The sequence below is a fragment of the Anguilla rostrata genome, chromosome 1, assembly GCF_018555375.3.
Source record: "Anguilla rostrata isolate EN2019 chromosome 1, ASM1855537v3, whole genome shotgun sequence".
NCBI lineage: Eukaryota > Metazoa > Chordata > Actinopteri > Anguilliformes > Anguillidae > Anguilla > Anguilla rostrata.
The window spans coordinates 80,380,686-80,400,122 of record NC_057933.1 but is presented as its reverse complement, the minus strand read 5'-3'; the positions used below and the strand labels follow the sequence as shown (position 1 = coordinate 80,400,122).

General features: G+C 41.5%; 2 protein-coding genes across 4 annotated transcripts in view; one reads left to right on the top strand and one right to left on the bottom strand.

The window, feature by feature from the left end:
- Window positions 1-919: 919 nt before the first annotated feature.
- Window positions 920-5,124, bottom strand: LOC135237000 (erythroid membrane-associated protein-like). Of its 3 annotated transcripts, XM_064303708.1 has the most exons (6): window positions 4,919-5,123; window positions 3,781-4,146; window positions 2,431-2,718; window positions 1,942-2,058; window positions 1,378-1,428; window positions 920-1,247 (listed from the first exon to the last, which is right to left on the bottom strand). In XM_064303708.1, exons 1-6 carry the CDS (start codon window positions 5,016-5,018, stop codon window positions 1,228-1,230), a joined length of 942 nt encoding a protein of 313 aa, XP_064159778.1. In that variant the 5' UTR covers window positions 5,019-5,123; the 3' UTR covers window positions 920-1,227. The 3 variants fall into 3 exon arrangements, with proteins under 3 accessions (XP_064159778.1, XP_064159769.1, XP_064159786.1); XM_064303699.1 differs by having other exon boundaries at window positions 920-1,428; window positions 4,919-5,124; XM_064303716.1 differs by having other exon boundaries at window positions 920-1,428; window positions 1,942-2,055; window positions 4,919-5,120.
- Window positions 5,125-7,837: 2,713 nt separating this feature from the next.
- The window catches only part of LOC135236986 (sialic acid-binding Ig-like lectin 10), a 91,333-nt gene continuing 79,733 nt past the window's right edge, over window positions 7,838-19,437 (top strand). Inside the window, exons 1-11 of the mRNA XM_064303662.1 lie at window positions 7,838-7,973; window positions 10,854-10,903; window positions 11,163-11,522; window positions 11,772-12,083; window positions 12,406-12,702; window positions 13,228-13,342; window positions 14,595-14,664; window positions 15,018-15,708; window positions 17,975-18,160; window positions 18,381-18,484; window positions 19,041-19,228. Coding sequence (XP_064159732.1) covers window positions 7,882-7,973; window positions 10,854-10,903; window positions 11,163-11,522; window positions 11,772-12,083; window positions 12,406-12,702; window positions 13,228-13,342; window positions 14,595-14,664; window positions 15,018-15,323 — 1,602 coding nt within the window. The 5' untranslated portion in view covers window positions 7,838-7,881 and the 3' untranslated portion in view covers window positions 15,324-15,708; window positions 17,975-18,160; window positions 18,381-18,484; window positions 19,041-19,228. The remainder of the gene's footprint in view (window positions 7,974-10,853; window positions 10,904-11,162; window positions 11,523-11,771; window positions 12,084-12,405; window positions 12,703-13,227; window positions 13,343-14,594; window positions 14,665-15,017; window positions 15,709-17,974; window positions 18,161-18,380; window positions 18,485-19,040; window positions 19,229-19,437) is intronic.

Sequence of the window (19,437 nt, the reverse complement as noted above, 5' to 3'; positions counted from 1 at the left end):
GTCTGCGTTGTGTTGTTTTATGTGTGGGTCTTGGTGGAAGAAAAGGAGCACAGGGAGAGTTTGTGGTTGCGGTTGAAGCACAGCAGTGTTGTTTCTTTGGTGGCAGATGAAGCAGTTGAAGCAGCTGAAACAGCAGCATGCAGTCAGTCTCACACATCCAGCCTTTCAGAGTCAAAACAGTTATCTGAATTAGATACATGGCCAACTGCACTACACTGCACTAGCTACATATAGCTACGGTAGCACACGTGCATCACATCAATTCAATTTGCATAAAACATGTAGTAAAAGTCAAATAAACTTCTGCCAAGAAATAAAAGAATATAGATAGTACATGTCCTTATATGGAACGTAATACTGGTTTGATGCTTGGAACTTCTATTTTGAAAATGTCAGATCCTTGTGAAAGTCCTACTGTCGCTAGATTCACACTGCATAACTTTATGCTGGATTAAATTGACCATTGTCTCCAAATTTTATCTGCACACTGCTGCATGCATAATTAAATGCATGTGCCACAATCAATGTTAATTTGCTGTAGAAACATACAATGCTTTAATACATTAAATTTTCACCAACTTTGCAAAATTAACAAGTTGCTATTATTACCAAAAAGCAAATGCTCGCTTCCATCTATTGTTTATTAGCAACAGGAGCACACGGTGCTATAATACCTCAAATATGCACCAAACAGGACCTGCCAAATATGCACCAAGCGGGACCTGCCAAATATGCACCAAGCGGGACCTGCCAAATATGCACCAAACGGGACCTGCCAAATATTCACCAAACAGGACCTTTGGTGCCGTGCCTTTTTTGTCGTCCATGTTTTTCCGCATGCTACGTAGTTCAACCCCGTTACCACCCCCCTAACATTCTCGCCTGCATCACCCCCCCCCCCCCCCCCGACATCCGACCACCGGCCCATCCTGCAGGCTGCAGAAAGGACATTCTCCATAAATGCTGGAACTGATATAGACAAAAAAAAAAAAAAAAAAAAACACTGAAAGACAGCAACAACTCCGCTGTGAAATTTTCACATGTACAGCTTCATTAACATCTTCCATTTGATTCTGAAGCAGACGTCAATAATGACAAAAACAGCCATTTAATGTTGCCACAGCCCTTAAAGTGCAGTTAAAAGATGTGTCCAAAAGAATCCCATGCAGGATTTTAGGTTCAGAGATCCCTGTCAGAGTGGAGTATTTTTGGCAGCCCTGCTCACTGCTACATGTCGAGCCTTGGTTCTAGGATGAAGGCATAAGCACACACAAACACAAAGGCACGCATACATGTTAATAACATGATGATAATAAATGATGAATAAAAATGATACAATAAAACTCCAAAAGAGTTAGAGGTTTCTCCAGGAGTTACCATTATATGATCTGCAGCTTCCTGAACGAGGGCATTTCACAAGTGGTGACTCTAGAGACAAAAATTGACATCATGATCATATCATAATATATACAGCAGAGATAAACTATAAACTCAGGAAGAGTATGGAGGTAACTCCTGAAAAATATGGATATATATATATATATATATGACAAAAGATGAAGATAGATGTGACATTTTCCTGTAAGTGTATGGAATATTTGGTATAATGCAAGGTGTATAATATGTATAAATTATGTAACATGATATTTAGCATGAGCATAGCATGTTGTTCCCATTCCTTGCAATCTTCTTCGTTGATTCTTTTTGTACATACGCACATACTGTACATGAGTTCATACATACATACATGGCTGTAAAATGGTTTTGCATAATTCAGTGATCAAGCCAACTGCTGCTAGTGAAACATATATCAAATAGTAATAATTAAGTTATATTGTGCACCTGCATTTTATATAATTACTTATAGTGTAACTAATTTTAGTATAATTATGTTATTATAGTATAATCGAGTAATTATAACATTATTAAGAGCTCACTCACCTTCATTGGGTTTCTGATGCAGTAACTTCCTTATGACCACAATAACTACAACAATCCCAAGTATCCCCCAACAAAGGAGTCCAAGGACAATTCCATCATTTATGTGATATGCATCTGCTGAAAAATTAAATGTAGTCAGCCTAGAACTAAATCCATCACTTTCAGATAGTAAAATAAATAAATAAATAAATAAATTTAAATTTAAATTATTAGACTGAACAAACCTGTTGTCAGATTTGTGTTGAAATTCAGTTTATATATTTTATTTTCCTTATTTGGCATGGTTGTTGATGGGAATAATGCCAAAAAATATTTGTAAAAAAAACAACTGTATACAAGCCTGCATCTACTAAACTGAGCTTTAATTATAACTCACCACATTACATTTATTTATTTACATTACATTCACTAGTCAAGTTTCTTTGCCTTACTGTTTTCATCAGTTCATAATCACAACACGCTAACCCTGATTTTTATTGAATATCCCACCTGAATTTGTTGCTATGTACTGGTAGATGTCAGTTTGTTTCTCTCCAGTGTCGGGGTTGGTGTAGCACAGGTGGAGATTGTGTGCCCTCTCGCTTGTGTTTCTGTGCAGCACACTTTTAACGCAGTAGAGGCCGTCCTCCCCCGGGGTGATGCTAGTCTCTGTGACTTCTGTCACATTCCGATCCCGCTCGTCGGTCCAGAATGGGGACGGCTCGGGGAGCCAGCCGCATGATTCGAAGGACAGAAACGTGGCGTTCATGGAGATTACGCCCTGCCTCAAGGGCCTTGCTGGAGAGGGTTTAAAAACATAGAGGACCCTGAGGAAAAAGTGTATTTTAAAGGGGAGGGGATAATCCTTTTTTAAGGGGTGGGAAAAATATTTTTAAATGTTTTCCCATAAAATATTTACACATAATTACAGCTCTCACACACGCTAACAAAACCATTTCACCACCCAGAAGACGAAGCCGAAGCTCAAACAGCATACGTAACATTAAGCTCACCAAGACATATAACATTTTACAGATTGTATTTCAACATAATTATTCATGACTTTCAAGAAGATCTCGACCTTAAAAAGAAGTGATTTGAAATGAACGTGAACCTGAGATTATATTTCAAACCCAATTTTATCCCACTTTTCCCAACCTCCTACTCAGCTGAACTCCACCTGCAGCCCTTCCACACAGCAGACTCGCCACCAATCACATATTGCGCACGTTGTCAAAAAATAACGAGGTCAGCATATGCATGGTTTGCGCACGCGCCGGTGCCTGTTGTGACAGGAATGGCCTCTAGAGGGCGATGAAACCAACATAAATAGTCAGCATACCCTCTATCTTTCCCCGACGATCGAGCTGTTGCCTCGGCAAATCTGTCCTCCGGCCATAGCTGACAATGGTTTTGAACCAGTTTCTTTCCATGAACCACTGAGAGGCCTTACTCCAAGATAATTACACTCAAGACCTCTAAGATAACCTCAACCTACATTATTACAGCATTTCAACTGCAAGCTGCGCAGTCTGGACCCAGCAGCGTAATCCTGCCGCAGTCACATGGGACAGGCACACTTTTCCTGCTTTTCTCATTTCTTCCGCAGCCTTTTCTTAAATGTACGGAATGAAAATAAATTAGCAGTGTTTAGAATTCTGCAAGCACACACACACACAAATAAAACATTAATTCACATGAATCCCCATGCACATGCAGGCATGCACATACATACACAAACATGCATCACATGCACAAACACACACAGACATTCATTCACATGCACGCACACACATACACACAAACATGAATGCACATACGCAAGTCAGATTTCACAGAGTAGGTTGTTCCAGAGCTTACCGGCCACAATAAGGTTGACTGAGGCACGATCCGCATCACTGTGCCGTTGACTCCACACCTCACAGACGTACAGACCTGCATCTTGCAGCCTGAGAATTTGTAGCCTCAAAGTAGCACTGCCCTCTGAAATATTGCGATATAATTTGGTGCGGTTGCTGTAGTCAGGATCCTCTCTCTGTTTCTGTCTCTGGCCGTTTTCAAAGGCGTAAATAATCCTGCGATGGCCACTTTCGTTTCTCCACCAGGTCAGACAGATGCTCTCTGATGTCACCATGTGGTCAAAAAAGAAGTGACAAGGCAGGAGTGTCCAACGTTGGTAAGGGCCAGTTACTTTGCCCAGTGGTTTGGGCATAACAATATGAAGCTCTGCAATAATCAAAACATTATCACATGATCAGAAATTCAAATAATCAAATAATCCAAATAATTTTCATCATGCACACACATAATCATCATAAAATATTAATTTCCTTATTACGGAGAAAGTAGCTGCCAAATGCATTTAGGTCGTTAATTTCAAATTACTTGAAAGCTTTCTAATCTTTAGGTGCCTCTGTGCTTGAAATAATCCATCAATCCACACATTATCTATACCCGCTTATCCTGAACAGGGTCGCGGGGGGTGCTGGAGCACATCCGATCTATCGCAGGGCAGACACACCATTCCCTCACCATTCACACACACTCATACCTATGGGCAATTTAGTGCTTTCAATAAGCCTACTTGCAAGTCTTTGGACTGTGGGAGGAAAACGGAGTACCCGGAGGTACTTTTTTGTTTGGCAAAAATTACTGATTCTCTCAGTCAGATTATGTCCCAAGACAGAAACATTAATACAAAGCTACATGCCACATGTGACCTTCTATAATTTTGTCACATGTGATTTTCTATCATTTTCACCAATACCCATAACAAAATTTTCGTTTTTTCAGTAAAATGTTTTCTTGAAAATTATAAGGCATCCACAGCAGTATTTTAAAATTGTCCGAAAGGGTAATGTGAAATACATTATTGACCCCGGTTCCCATTTAATATATCTTGCTTTGCAAGTGAAGGTTTCATCCCATAAAGCCATTTCATATTCTTCAACTATGTATATATAAAAAAATCAAAAAACATAAAACATCTTTTCCTTACGTGACTGTTCCATGGTGGAGTGAGAAAACATCACCATTAGAATGATGAGCTTCACGCTGCACATTAAAATCTGAATTTTATTCATTTCTCCAGCTGTCATCCACTTTCCACAATAACCTGCTAAATGTGACTTTTTAATGCTGTCTATCTCACAGATAGACAGCCTGCCTCATGCCTTTAGTTTATATACTGTGATTATTTCCTCTTTATATATGTAAACCACAACTGGGTTTTCTGTCACGTCATCTCAATAGCAGTCAGATGACCTGAAAGAAGAACTGAAAAGTGCTTACAACTATGAATAGCCACAGGCAACCCGCCCCCCCCCCCGCCCCCCATCCTAACCCTAACCCTAACCCTTTCCCTAGGCTTGCAATACCAAACTCCAACGGATGAGACATTGGTTAGCATAATCCTTTGGTGTTACCAAAAACAGGGGCGCACATAACAGCTTAATTCTGGAAATACAAACCTCTCCCTCATTGACTCATCTTGAAGTACTGTTATTACAACGGCAGCGGGCGACATCGTCTCCACCAGATGCGAACGCGTCGCGTACCGGCTGCGAAGCTCGCGATGGCCTGTTTATACACAGAAATATGCTCTAAAATGCTAGGTATACATGCTCTGATTTATATTTCATCCTTATATTACTGGGGGTGTCCCTAGTTACCTCCCAGATATTTTATAAGCAGCTAAAAAAATACAAGCCTTTTCGTTTTGTAAAAATAAATAAATAACTGGAACCTGGGGAAAAGGCAAACTTTTAGCTTTGCTGATGCAACAGAGGCTACACAATCAATGCAACCAGACAAATACAATATTACAAGTTTTTACCACGTGCCACTGAAAATCCCAAAAATGCAGATTCAGTGAAGTAACGCTAAAGGTGGTGACATGTTAGCTAATGTCATTCATATCAGCCACGGTGTGTTAGACAGAGCTAACGCTCACGTCATAGTCTGGCACTTTCAAATCTGGACAGGAACAATCTGGACGGGAACAATTCCAAAAGACCAGCGATGTGAAATATCAATTTCAAAGTGAAAATGGCAACAAAATAATTGCCACAGATTCAAACATTAACGTACCCCGTTAGTTGGTAGATTATTTTGTTGGCATTTAAAGTTGAAATGAACATTTTACATCGCTGGTCTTTCATTCCAAACGGAAGCAGTTATTGATCACTTGCGGCCCCTACTGGCCGGTTAGGAGGAGTGTGGCGTTAGCCGTCAATGTATTTCAATGGACAATGATGGAAATTAATTAAAATAAAATACTTGTCGTAGACCGATTTACAAAATATTCGAGAATTCAGGTCCTTGGCCTGCTGTCAGCATGCACAAAAAGTATTAAGCTGATTGGCCCAGTAGTATGTGAGATTAGCTGCGGACATAAACACAAACACACGCACAAACACACACACACACACATGCGCGCGACCAAACGCATAATCCCCTCCAGGCTCTCGCCTGGTGGAGATAATTATTCTCTTAGACCTCTGGAAACATGCTCTCACTGCACAAGGTGTGTTGGAGTTATGTGAAGTGTACTTTCTAACTTTCAACTACAAACACACAACAGCTCCAATACCAGTCATACTAAAGCTGACTGGTCATCAGAGACTTTTGTTAAAGGTCTAAGATATCCTTCATTGTATCTAAAAACTTTGTAGGCCGATCATGCACCAAAACTGAAATAGCATATTTAACATGTGAAGTATGCCTTTAAATGAGATTTTAATGTTAAAAATAATATTAATTAATGTCAGTGTTAAATGTTTGATGACTATTGGCAGCATTACTGATTTATTTAGTATTTTGGACCGTGTGCACATTCATTCATGTTTGTGCACAAAATGTTGGCAGTATGAGTTCACTGCATCATAATTATAATAACTAGTAAAGGAGTCTATGCAAGCCGAGTTACATTTCTGGAGTAAAGTGCTTTGTAAAACTGGGGATGGGTGCATAGTGCTTCTGCATATGGCAAATTGTTATAAAATGATGTTTTAAAAAAAGAAGATAATAATTAATAGGACTTTAATGGTGAATATGTTAATACATTATTGCTGCTTATTATTTTAAACACATACAACAACATTGTACAGTATACGTTTAAATTATTTTACACATATCATATGATGTTGTTATATACTTTTTTTCTTTTTTACTTTTGTAATTATTATTTTTTTGTTGTAAGAGTGAGTCACAGGCTGAATCTGTTGCACAAACTTAAAAAAGTACAAGTTCCCCATTTTAGTGAGCTGGACTGAGCCAGTAGACAGCATAATGTTAAGCAACAAACTTAAATCTGTGTGTGTGTGTGTGTGTGTGTGTGTGTGTGTGTAGGTGTGTGTGTGTGTGTGTGTGTGTGTGGGTGGGTGGGTGTGTGTGTGTTTGTGTGTGTGTAATGTGCATTATAGTGGGAATAAGTATCAAACCACAGAAAAAACAAATGGGGATCTATGCCTAATACATCTTTCTGATCTCTTTCTGTCAAAGGCAATTAAAGTAGAGAGTAACTTCATCTGTGTATCAAATGCCAGTTTGTGACTTGAAGGGATATATTGGGGTGTTTACTGTAAGTGTCATGTCACTTTGCAGTGTGTCTATAGTGACTGTGGATTGGTTAAGACTATTCTTTGAGCATTTGTGGAGTATCTCCTTTTTTGTCTTGTCTCCTTTGTGTGTTTCTCTGCTGACTGTTTCTGTTCTGGGCATTAAAGCTGAATTGCCTATTATAAATGAACTGTAAATGTAAATTACTCTGTTTCTGTGTCAAATGTCAATGTCAAAGTACCTTGATCAGGAAAACAGTTGGAATTCTGTGTTTTATCATGTTCTTATGATTGTAGTATGAGAAACAATAAAAAATAAATCTGTTTTGGTAGTTGTCTCAGAGAAGGGTGGGTATGTTGCATATGGACACATGTTCTGGGAATATTTCACAAAAAGCCGCATATGAGCACTTCCTCTGTTGCGTTCATTTATACTTGTGTTCTGCAGAGTGTCAGTGTGCAGGAGAGAGAGACTGGATATTCTTCTGTTCTACAGTAAGTATATCTCCACCTGTGTAGCGCTTGGCTCAGTCAAACTACTGATTATATTTAGACTGCCACTTTTCCTTTAGTTTAACTAAAAATAATGGTACTGACTGATTTATTCTATCTATAATGGAAGCATTTTAAGTTAAATCTTTTCTAAGAATGCATTGTAGTTGTCAGTGATTTTCTTTTCCAAACAATAATGAAATTACAGTTTGACTATAAACACTGTATTCATCACATAATAAGATATACTGTGAAAAATTGCAGCTCATACAGGCAATATAATGTGTATGTAGAAATAGACATTATATGCTCCAAAAGAAGACCAAAATATTAATAAGCCTTTTTGCTTTTTGCCATTATAATCCAAAGCCATTTTGCCAAATGAACTGAAATAGCAAGTAATTCATGCTTTATCACATTTGAGTCAACAATTACCTAACACAAAGCAATTTATTAACAAATGATAGACTTGTCAATATATGCACACACTCTGTAATTTATTGAGAAATATTGAGAAATGCAATGTCATTTAAAGCTATGGACTGTGAAAGAACAATAAAACACCATTACTAACAGTGACTGTTGGGAAGGGTCGGGACAGTGTTTGTCCAGTACCAGAAAGTCACACTTGCAAACAGCTTCAAGATTAGAGCTATGCAGGAAGAGCACCTCACAGCAAGAAAGCTCTGGGCTCGAATCTGGCCTGTGCCTTTCTGTGTGGAGTCTGCATGTTCACTGCGTGAACTGAACTGTGTTCTTGGCCATAAACTGCTGCACAAAATGAGTTTTGTGCCTTATTGAACCTATGTTTTGCAGTTGTCCAATGACCAAGATATGCACTTTTGTACGTCGCTTTGGATAAAAGCGTCTGCAAAATAAATGTGAAGTAATGTAATGCATGTTCTCCCTGGGTCCGTGCGGGTTTCCTCCGGATACTCTGGTTTCCTCCCAGTCCACAGACATGCAGGGAGGTGGATTGGAGAATCTAAATTTCCCATAGGTATGAGCGTGAGAGTGAATGGTGAGTGAATGGTGTGTGTGTACCCTGCGATAGATTGGCAGCCTGTACAGGGTGTGTTCGTGCCTCTCGCCCAATGCATGCTGGGATAGGCTCTAGCCCCCCACGTGACCCTGCCCAAGATAAGCGGTATAGATAATTCATGGATGAATGGATGGATGGATGGATGGATGGATGGATATATTTATTGGCTGTTTCCTTATGTTTATCGCATGAACAGGATTGCACATAAATTTTTCATATTTACAAACAGCATTCATCACCGCATACACCTGGGATATGCACAAAAACAAAGGTCTGCAGATGGATCCCCTGTTGACCTTTATATGCACATTCCTAAGAACAAAAGTAAGAATAATTTAAGAAAATTTTTGTGAATGCAAGCCGCACCTGTCCTGAACTCCGCATCTGCTTTCCTTTAGTACCATTTTATACTGTGACAGGCTTTAGTTTAGGCTGTGCGTTCGGCTGTCCTATACTAAAATAGACAATTTAATTCAAAATTGAACTAAACCAAACCGCACTGTTGGAGAAACTTGTACAAAGTTGTAGTTGTCCTTCACACTGAAAGTACTTGTATTGCAAGTTACCCAAAAGAGGGATGTTTATTGCAAAACTACCTTTACTCAATAAACTGTACATCTGTATGATGTAATACTTCTAAACCTCAGAGTTCCTCTGGTCTGAAACAGCCACACATGTTCATCCACTTAATCATTGTTTCAATTATTGAAGTAAATCCAGATTGGTGATATTATAAAATCTTTTTACTGATGTGCTTTGGAAAGAGTGTAGTTGTGCTTGGACATTTTTTCTCTTTCTGGTAAGAAGGAAACAAAGAGAAAGTCTTTTTAATTAGGTGTATTTTTCAGTTTTCAGTAGGATACAGAGACAGACCACAAGAAGAGCTTATTGGCAGAATCTGGCCAGCTTTTGATACAGTGAACTACTTGTGTGTTCTGAGAATGTCTTGGAAATGCAGATTAGTGTTTACATTTCCACACTGTAAAATAAAAAGTTCCAAATACTCAATATTTCAGGGCAACTTGCATCACTAAATTTTTTAGTTTAGAGCTTAATTTAAATTAAGTTTTTTAATTGTTTTTAGTTATAATATTAGTATTCTGAACTTTTTTTCAGTGCAGTGTGTAAGGGCTGAATTACTGTGGCCGTGTTGTCTTCATTTCTTGAGCTCATGTGTTCCTTTCTTTGGCTCTGTCAGGACACTCAGTCACAACACATAACAGCCTATTTCATGTGTTTTTATCGATTTCTAGGTTAAATATGGCCCAATGATGCTAAAATACACACAAAAAATACTAAAAATTTCAAAGCAACTTGATTCACTTTATTACTTTTTTTTTTTTTTTTAGTTTAGAGCTTTGGTTATATTCTTACATTTTGAGGTCACGGTTTGCGTATTTACATTCATTAGCTCAGAGAACTTACATTTCATTATTAGAAAAACTCAATGACCTTTTATCTAACAAAACAACTAATTCATGTTAAATAAAACAACTTAAAATTTTAATTTAATAACAAAAGTTGCCTTTAAATTTTGAGTATTTGAACTTCTTGTTAATGTGACAGCACAGACAACACAAGATTCCAGAACAAATATAAATGTTTTTGATTGACATATGTAGACCAAATTCTTCTGCACTCTCCTGAAAATCAAATATGTCCTGTATTGAGCTGTAAGGCCTATTAAAGCATTGTGTTTATGGACAGGTATGTGGTTTTACGGCAGCCTGCACTACATACAGATTATTAATAAAAATACCATTTATAAAAACTACTTTATATCAGATAAATGTGTAATGTTCTCAGTGCTGTTTTCTAACTTTAGTTCTTCTACTCCTCAGAGTCATGACTGAGGCAGAGAGGTTCATCCTCATTGGCTGTCTGCTGCAAGGTGTGTCCAGAAAGGGGCGGGGTCTCACGCTATAAATACTATAGTGCAAATAATGGACGTGGTTTGTGTTGATTATTATTGCAGCGTTCGGTCAGTAAAGCCCTGTTGTTGTGACACGAATGAAAATATTCACACTGCAAAAAACCGCTGGATTAATTATTGCAAGGTCTGTGAAAATGCTGCTTTCTGAGTATAAAGTTGACCCAAATCCCCATAGAACTGCTGTATTCACAGAGCTTGTGTTGTGTGTGTGTTGTAGGTGCCCTGGGCAGAGAGTGGGAAATCTGGACGCCTCAGAGTATAAAAGCTCTGAGTGGATCCTGTGTGCTGATTCCCTGCAGATTTGAGATCCCATCTGTACATGATCGAAATCTGGTAGCAGGGGCTAAAGGACAATGGAAAAAAGGTGGAACAGGTGGTCCAGTAGTGTTTGACTCCAGTATAACTGAGGCAATGCTGGAAATTAAAGGAACATTAATTGGAAAACTGGAGAAGAAGAACTGCACCACAATCCTGGACCGCTTCCCTCCATCTTACAGTGATGACTATTTCTTCAGATTGGAAACCATGCGTACGCTCAGGTTTAACTATCGCAAAGGTGTCAACATTAACGTGCACGGTACAACACTTGCTGTTATGCCCTTTTGACTGTGTGCCATTGTGTTTATGTAGGGAATCTGTGTTTCCCTATGAGAAATTAACCTCTGATTTAAAAGAATAAAGAATGCAAATGACTTGTTAGTAGATTACACGTTGTAAATACCATTTGCTAGTCAGACTCTGTCAATGTGGCGATTAGTTTGTCCTGAGTTCTGTGTGTGTCTCCAATCCTGAGGCTGACAGTAACCCATGTCTCCATGTCTCCTAGACTCTCCACCCAAACCAAAATTCATCCCAGAGAGGGTGGAGGTGATGGAGGGGGCCTCTGTGAATTTGAGCTGCTCTGCTGCAGCCCCCTGTCCCAAACTCCCCCCAAATCTGACATGGACCCCCAGGCTGAGTGACAGTGTGGATCAACTGCAAGAGAATGAGGATCGAACCAAATCTGTGTTTTCTGTTCTGACCTTCACTGCTTCCCACCTCCACCATGGGCAGAAGATCACCTGCAGGGCACTTTACACACTGCAACAAGAAGACATTCAGAAGACAACTGAGGCCAGTCTGACTCTCAGAGTTCTATGTAAGAACGCTGGATTTGGTTTTGTCTTATGAATAATGCCAAGACAGCATGAGAGAATAGATTTTACTTAATTCCATCTAATCAGCAGTGATTTTTAATAGTTAAAGTGGCAATCATTAATGTTAATATTTGATACCTTTTCACAGTTTCATTTCTGTAGCAATATCAATTCAATGTCTTTACATTCTGTAACTGCTCAACAACAGCACTGTTGAATATAATGTCCATGTTAAGAGTTTGCATTTATTAGATAAATTCATTAATCATAATATTGTTATATGTGTGCAGCTGTCATATTGGTAACTGTGGATCCTGTGTTCAGACATGCCTCAGATCTCTGGCTCTGGGAGCTGCAGCAGAACTGCAGCAGAGATCAGCTGCTCCTGTGAGAGCCGTGGGAATCCCTCTCCCAGCATGGAGTGGCATGTGTCTGGACTGCGGGTCACTAACTCTACTGACAGGGTCATCAGGGAGGAGCAGCTGGGGAACACAGGCCTGAGGAGCTCCCTCACCATGCGCCAATCACAGGGAGACACGCCCATTCTCCTCTGCGTCAGCACCAACACTCTCGGCAACTCCAGCATCCAGCTCCTCGTCCCGTCTCCACAACAACACTCAGGTAAGTGAGTCTGAACAAAAGAAGTAATGAATTTTAGTTGTCATGACAACAACAATTAAGATCAAAACTCTATTCAGTGAAGTAAGTTGCCTTGGAATTGAGTCCTAAACCCAAACAAGATAGCTGGATTACATGGACATAGCCTATGTCACACTGCGCAAATCACACACACAACAACATCCGAAATTAACGTACTGTAAGAGGTCAATAAACAAGCTGTCATTGTGAGAGCATTTAGAAGGGAACATTTTTTATATGATGAGTGCAATCCTGTTTTTTGGTGTGTGTTTCATCTGAGATCCTAGATTTACAAATGAAATCATAATTCACGTTCATGAAACAAAGTATGCCTGAATTTAATTAACAAGATATTTAATAATAATAGCGTGATATTATTCACCACATCACCACTTTTCCATGGATTGTTTAAGAGACATATGTGAAACAGGGCCCTGGTCATTGTTTAAAAAATTGTAAATTTTCCAGCCTGTTCGTTGGTTCTCAACGGAAATGTCCTTTGTTCAGGTTTCAGCATTACCTTGTTGCTGATTGGTGCTGGTGCTGTTGCTGGTGCCATGATGATTATATGCCTCATCATGACGGCTGTTAAAAAGCAGGCCATTCCAACCCTGCAGCGCTGGTTTGTATGCAAATGTCCATTTTCACCAGTTACACTGGCCAAATTAATTCATTTTGATCTGGGGGGTGGAGGGGGATGGTTGTAAATGGTATGTTGGTCATCTAATCCAGTGGTTCTCAATCTTTATCCTGGCAACCCTCAGTGTATGCTGGTTTTTGTTCCAAAAACAAGCTGTTAATATTTCTTAATTAGGGGCTTTTTGTGTTTAGTGTGAATATTTACTCCACAGTACGTAAACATAGCTATGGACGGCATGACAAATAATTGTCTCATATTCACATTGTCCTCATTGTGCTATATTGTAGAAAAGATGTGGCTGTTTTCTTAACTGATCACATCAAAGGCTGTGGTGAATCAATATGAAGGTAAATAATCCCTTTCAACATAAAAAGCACCTAATAAAGAAAACAACTTGGTAAAAATTTGGGGTTTACAATTGTGGTTAAAAATGTAAACCAGCATACACAGTGGATCCCCAAGACCAAGGGTCAGAACCACGGATCTAATCTGAAACAGAGATAATTATAAAGTGATAAGATGGCTGTGATGCTTCCTTAACTTCCTGAAAAAACATACGAGCTCCTCAGAGTGTGTTGGTAACAGCCAAAAGTACAACACCAACAGAGACTGGTGGATGCTTTCGGGACACTCATTTTTTCCCCCCGTTCATTGGGTCCATTCCAAACACTTACTCTATCAGTCCGTATTTCATCGGTCCTTGCGTGACCTGGAAATCGATCGAAGGTTTGTCATCTTTGAGGACATTCCAATCCGCTAAAGGCCCAAGTGGAGGTGCGAGGAGCGATGGGGGCACCCGGCGGACGCTTCAGCGAGGATACACGAGTGCAGCCGTTGCGGAAATCTTTTTTTTAATATGCGTAACATATAAACGATCAACCTGTGGAACCACCTCTCCACATCTATAATGGTAAAATGGTAAATGGACTGCATTTATATAGCGCTTTTATCCAAAGCGCTTTACAATTGACGCCTCTCATTCGCCAGAGCAGTTGGGGGTTAGGTGCCTTGCTCAGGGACACTTCGACACGCCCAGGGCGGGGTTTGAACCGGCAACCCTCCGACTGCCAGACAATCGGTCTTACCTCCTGAGCTATGTCGCCCCTCATGTCGCGTTCATTCAAACCGATGATTGACTGAATGCTTAAAATGTAAAATGGATCTACATAGTGATTTTAAGGAAAGTGTGGGGTGTGTGTCACATGTTGTCAGTGATGTTGTGTGTTATTCTTAGGAAAAAGAGAGACAGCCAGTGTTCTGGAAGTAGAAGAAAGGACAGGGAAGGGCTCACACTGACAGATGTGGTGAGTCTGAACCCTGTGTCACACGCGCTCACACATATGCACACACACACACGCACTCACACGCACACACACATGCACACACGCACTCACACACACGCACACATGCACACGCACTCACACACATGCACACAGGCACTCACACATGCACACACACAAGTACACACGCACTCACACACATGCACTTACACACATGCACACACGCACTCACACACACATGCACACACACACTTACAGACATGCACACATGCACTCACACACGGACACACCAGAAGGTGAATCATAGCCAGAAGGTCGCAGATAGGAGCAGTTGAGACATGCACACGGTTACAAATGTAAACACGCTTGCTTTGCAGAGTCCCCCCCCAGCAGCAGAAGAACCCATCTACGCCAACCACACCGTGGCAACCGCCCAGCACAGGGACCCACAGCTGGGAGGGACAGACCCACAGATACCGCCCCGGGCAGGGGGCCAAAACAGGGCAGAGCTGGAAGCCGTGCACTACGCCTCGATCAAGCACTCCCCCCGGCCCGTGGAGACACAGGGCCAGGATGCCTGGGATGGGGCCGCAGGCCGAGGGGCCGACGTGGTCTATTCACAGGTGGCACTGAAGAGCAAAAACAAGAAAGGGAAGGACGAGGATGGGGAGGTGAAGAAATAGGGGGCGGGGCAGTGGGAATACCATGGGGAAGGGCAGTGGGAGGGGCATAGATAGAGGGCGGGGCATGGGGAAGGACATGGGGAGGGGTATTGGGAGGGGCATAGATAGGGGGAGGGGCAGAGTGAGGGGCAGTGGGTTAGGGTTAGGCTGTTTCGCAGCCAGAGGAGGAGCAGTTAGTCATAGGGGACATGCGAAGTGTGGTGATGCAGACGGACAGCCCGTGTGTGATGGAAGTGATGGAAACCCAGAAAGGGAGCGCTCCAATGTGGCCTTTTATAAAGAAGGACATGCAGCCATACTCATTTTTACACATCTACAAATGTAGAATCAGCCTCCAGCATCACGCTTTTGGACTTGGCCTTGGAAGAAATGCAGAAAAAGTTTGGTAAGTCCATCAAAACAAGATGCTTGCATTTCAGTTGGGATTGAATCCAGTGATTGTCCTTTGCTCAGGTTGTGTTCAAACCTTCTTCAGGGTTTACATTTCCGTTCATGGTCAGCATACTTGCCTTGCATTAGTGCTTTAGTTATGTTGCACATATGCTCGCTAGTATGGAAATGTTACCCAGGTCTGGCACTGTTACCCATTTAAATCATATGAACGTACTTATTTTCTCTCGTAATGAAAGTCACTCTGCATTAGACTGCTTGCTAAATTAACCCCTTAAGTCGGCTCGAGTAGGCTTATTTTCATTCATTTTTTAATGGTGAAACTTCAATTAATCTGGTAAGTTTTCCTCCCACAGTCCAAAGACATGCAGGTTAGGTGAATCGGAAATTGCCCCTATGTATGAATGTGTGTGTGTGAATGGTGTGTGTACCCTGCAATGGACTGGCAAACTGTCCAGGGAGTGTTCCTGCATCTCACCCAATGCATTCTGGGATAGATTTATCTGCTTCCCGTGGTCCTGACCAGGAATAAGCAGGTATAGATAATGGATGGATGGATGGACAGAATCCTTATCAGGGCAAAGTCCAGTGAACAAAACCTGGGGTAGTCTTTAGTTCCAAAAATGAACTCCGAGAAACATTGAGAAAAAAAAAGGCATTGTTTACTTTCAGCTTGTCGCACACCTGAGATGCCTTCTCAGAGGTAAGCAATGATGTAGAGGTAGGAAGTTTTGACTTCAGACGTCGTCCAATTAATAGCTGACTTGGTGCCAGCCCTATGCCCTCCAGTGGCGTGTTGCGATACTCTAAAATCGCAATGTAAGGATCACCATTGCTGCACTGTGACCTCTTGAGCAGGTTCTTAATGGTCTGCACTGTTCTCTCCGCTTGACCATTCGATTGTGGATGGTGTGGACTGGATGTCACATGTTTAAACTCCCAGTTTTCTGCAAAGGCTTTAAACTCAGCATTTGCATACTGTGGGCCGTTGTCAGATATGACAAGGTCTGCAATGCCATGCCTTGCGAATATGGATTTCATTGCATTGATGACACCTCGACTGGTTGTTTCAGTCAGCTTGCTGATTTCTGGGTACTTAGAGAAGTAGTCTACACAGAGCAGGAACTCTGATCCGTTGTAATGAAAGATATCAGTGCCTATCTTCTCCCATGGTCGTTCTGGCAGTGTGTGGGAAAGTAGTGGTTCTCTCGGATTGCTATTTTGGTGCTCGTTGCAAACCGCACATTGAGATACCATTTCCTCAATTTGAGAGGTCATTCCCGGCCAGTATAGGATGTCTCTTGCTCTAGCTTTACACTTGACCATTCCTAGGTGTGACTCATGTATTTTGCTGAGCATTTCTTGCCTGAGTTGTTTTGGGACAATGAGCTTTTCAGCTTTGAACAACAGTCCATCTGAATAATTGATCTCCTCTCTGAAAGTCCAGTATGGCTGTATTATTTTTGGTACTGCACCCCTTTCCCTTGGCCATCCTCTTGCAGTGGTGTTCTTCAATGCCTGCATTTCCAGATCCTTTGCTGTCATTCTTTTGCACACTTCCTGCTTTTCCTCTGTCGTGGGTAGCTGGCGTGCAATGCAGTTTACTACCAGGTCCTCCTCCAACAAATCCTCTTCCGTTTCTCTGAGCCAAGCACAGCTTAAAGCATCAGAAATGTGGAGTTCTCTGCCTGGCTTGTATGTGACCTTGAGACTATATTCTATACTTTTTCTATCTGCGCATACCTACGCTGGCAGTCAGTGAGTGCACTTGATGCATATGCAACAGGTTTACCCTTCTGCAGTATGACTGCGCCAGTGCCTTCTGAGCTTGCGTCTACTGATAGCGTTACAGGCTCATTGACGTCATAAAACTTCAGTGTGGGAGCATTCGTGACCAGCCTCTTGAGTTCTTCAAAGCCTTTCCATTGGGCTTGCTCCCAGTGCCATTCAGTGTCCTTCTCAAGCAGTTTTCTCAATGGAGCGCTGACTTCTGATAGGTTGGGTATGAATTTTGCGAGATACTGTATCATGCCCATGAATCTGAGGAGTTCTTGTTTGTCTTCCGGTGGTGGTAGCTGAACAACTGCTCTCACCTTCTCCTTGTCCGGTCTCAATCCATTGGCACTGAGAATGTGGCCTATGTATTTGATTTCTGTCATTCTGATTTTGCATTTGTTTCTGTTTAATTTGAGGTTGTTTTCTCTGGCCCTCTCCAGCAGCTTCACTAACCTGTGAACCTCTGGTGTGTCTCCCCACACCAGCAGGTCATCAATGATGTTGACGACTCCTTCCAGGCCTTCTATCATCTGCGCCACGGACCTCTGGAACACTTCTGATGCTGATGATATTCCAAAGGGTAAACGCAGGAAGCGGTAGCGCCCTATTGGAGTGTTCATTGTGCACAGCTTGGAGCTCTCATCATCAAGTTTGATTTGCCAAAATCCCTGGTTGGTGTCCAATACTGAAAAATACTTTGCATTTGGCATGCGGGTTACAACTTCTTCCACAGTCAGCAGTGGATAGTGTTCCCTTTTTATTGCTCGGTTTAAATCTCTTGGGTCCATGGAAATGCGAATCTTCCTTGGTGTGACTACAGTGTGTGACCATGCTGTTGACCCACTCAGTCGGTTCTGTCTGTTTTGTGATGACTCCCATCTGTTCCATTAGGTGTAATTCATCAATGACTCTGTCCCTGAGAGCAACTGGAATCTTCCTTGGAGCATGCACAACTGGCTTGACTGTGCTGTCAATCTGTATGTGGTGCTGTCCAGGTAAACAGCTTAATCCAGAAAATAAATCATCAAAGTCTTTTATAATGTCTTTGTCTTTCCCAATATCATACCGTCTCTTTATCAGGTCTAGCTTCTGACATGTTGTCCTTCCTAATATTGCTGGAGCACCTTGCTGTATGATTTCAAATTCAATCTTGTATTTTTGTCCTTTGTATTCACATGTGAGTGATTTCTTGCCCAATGATGCAATTTTGTTACCTGAGTATGCCACTAACTTGCATTTAGATTATATGAGTTTTCCTTTAATATCCAGTGAGCTGAATGTTTTTTCTGACATTACGTTGCACTAGTGTCATGCTTGAACGTCACATTCCTCCTGTTTATTCTCAGATCTTCTGCCCACATTTCATCATCTTTTTCATCTGAAGTGTTAACAGCTCTAACGCACTTCTCTTGATTTACTCTAATTGTGCCAATAAACATGTTACAACTTTCACTCTGTTCAACTGCGGGCATTTTCTTGTTGTAGCTCTGTGAATTGCACATTTTTGCTAAATGATTTTTCTTGTGGCATGACTTACATGTCTGACCAAAGGCTGGGATACGACGGCGGCGGGATACGACCCACAGAGAGCTCCTCAGACGCCCGGACCGGGGTGTTGGCGGTGCGGACAACCGGGTCACCTGCGCCGCGAGTGCCCGCTCATGGACGTGGGGCAGGTGGTTCGTGTTGTCGGCCCGCCCACCTCCGCTCCCGACCCAGACGGAGCGTACTGTATTCCGGTAAGGATTCAAGGGAGTGAACACCAGGCGCTGTTGGACTCAGGGGCTATGCAGACCATGATTCGACAAAGCCTGGTTCGACCCGAGGCATTGTTAGAAGCATCAAGGGTATCTATAAGGTGTGTGCATGGGGATTTACACAAGTATCCTATAGTCTCAGTGGAAATTCGGTGTCAAGGGAAAAAGCATAAAATAAAGGCTGCGGTCAG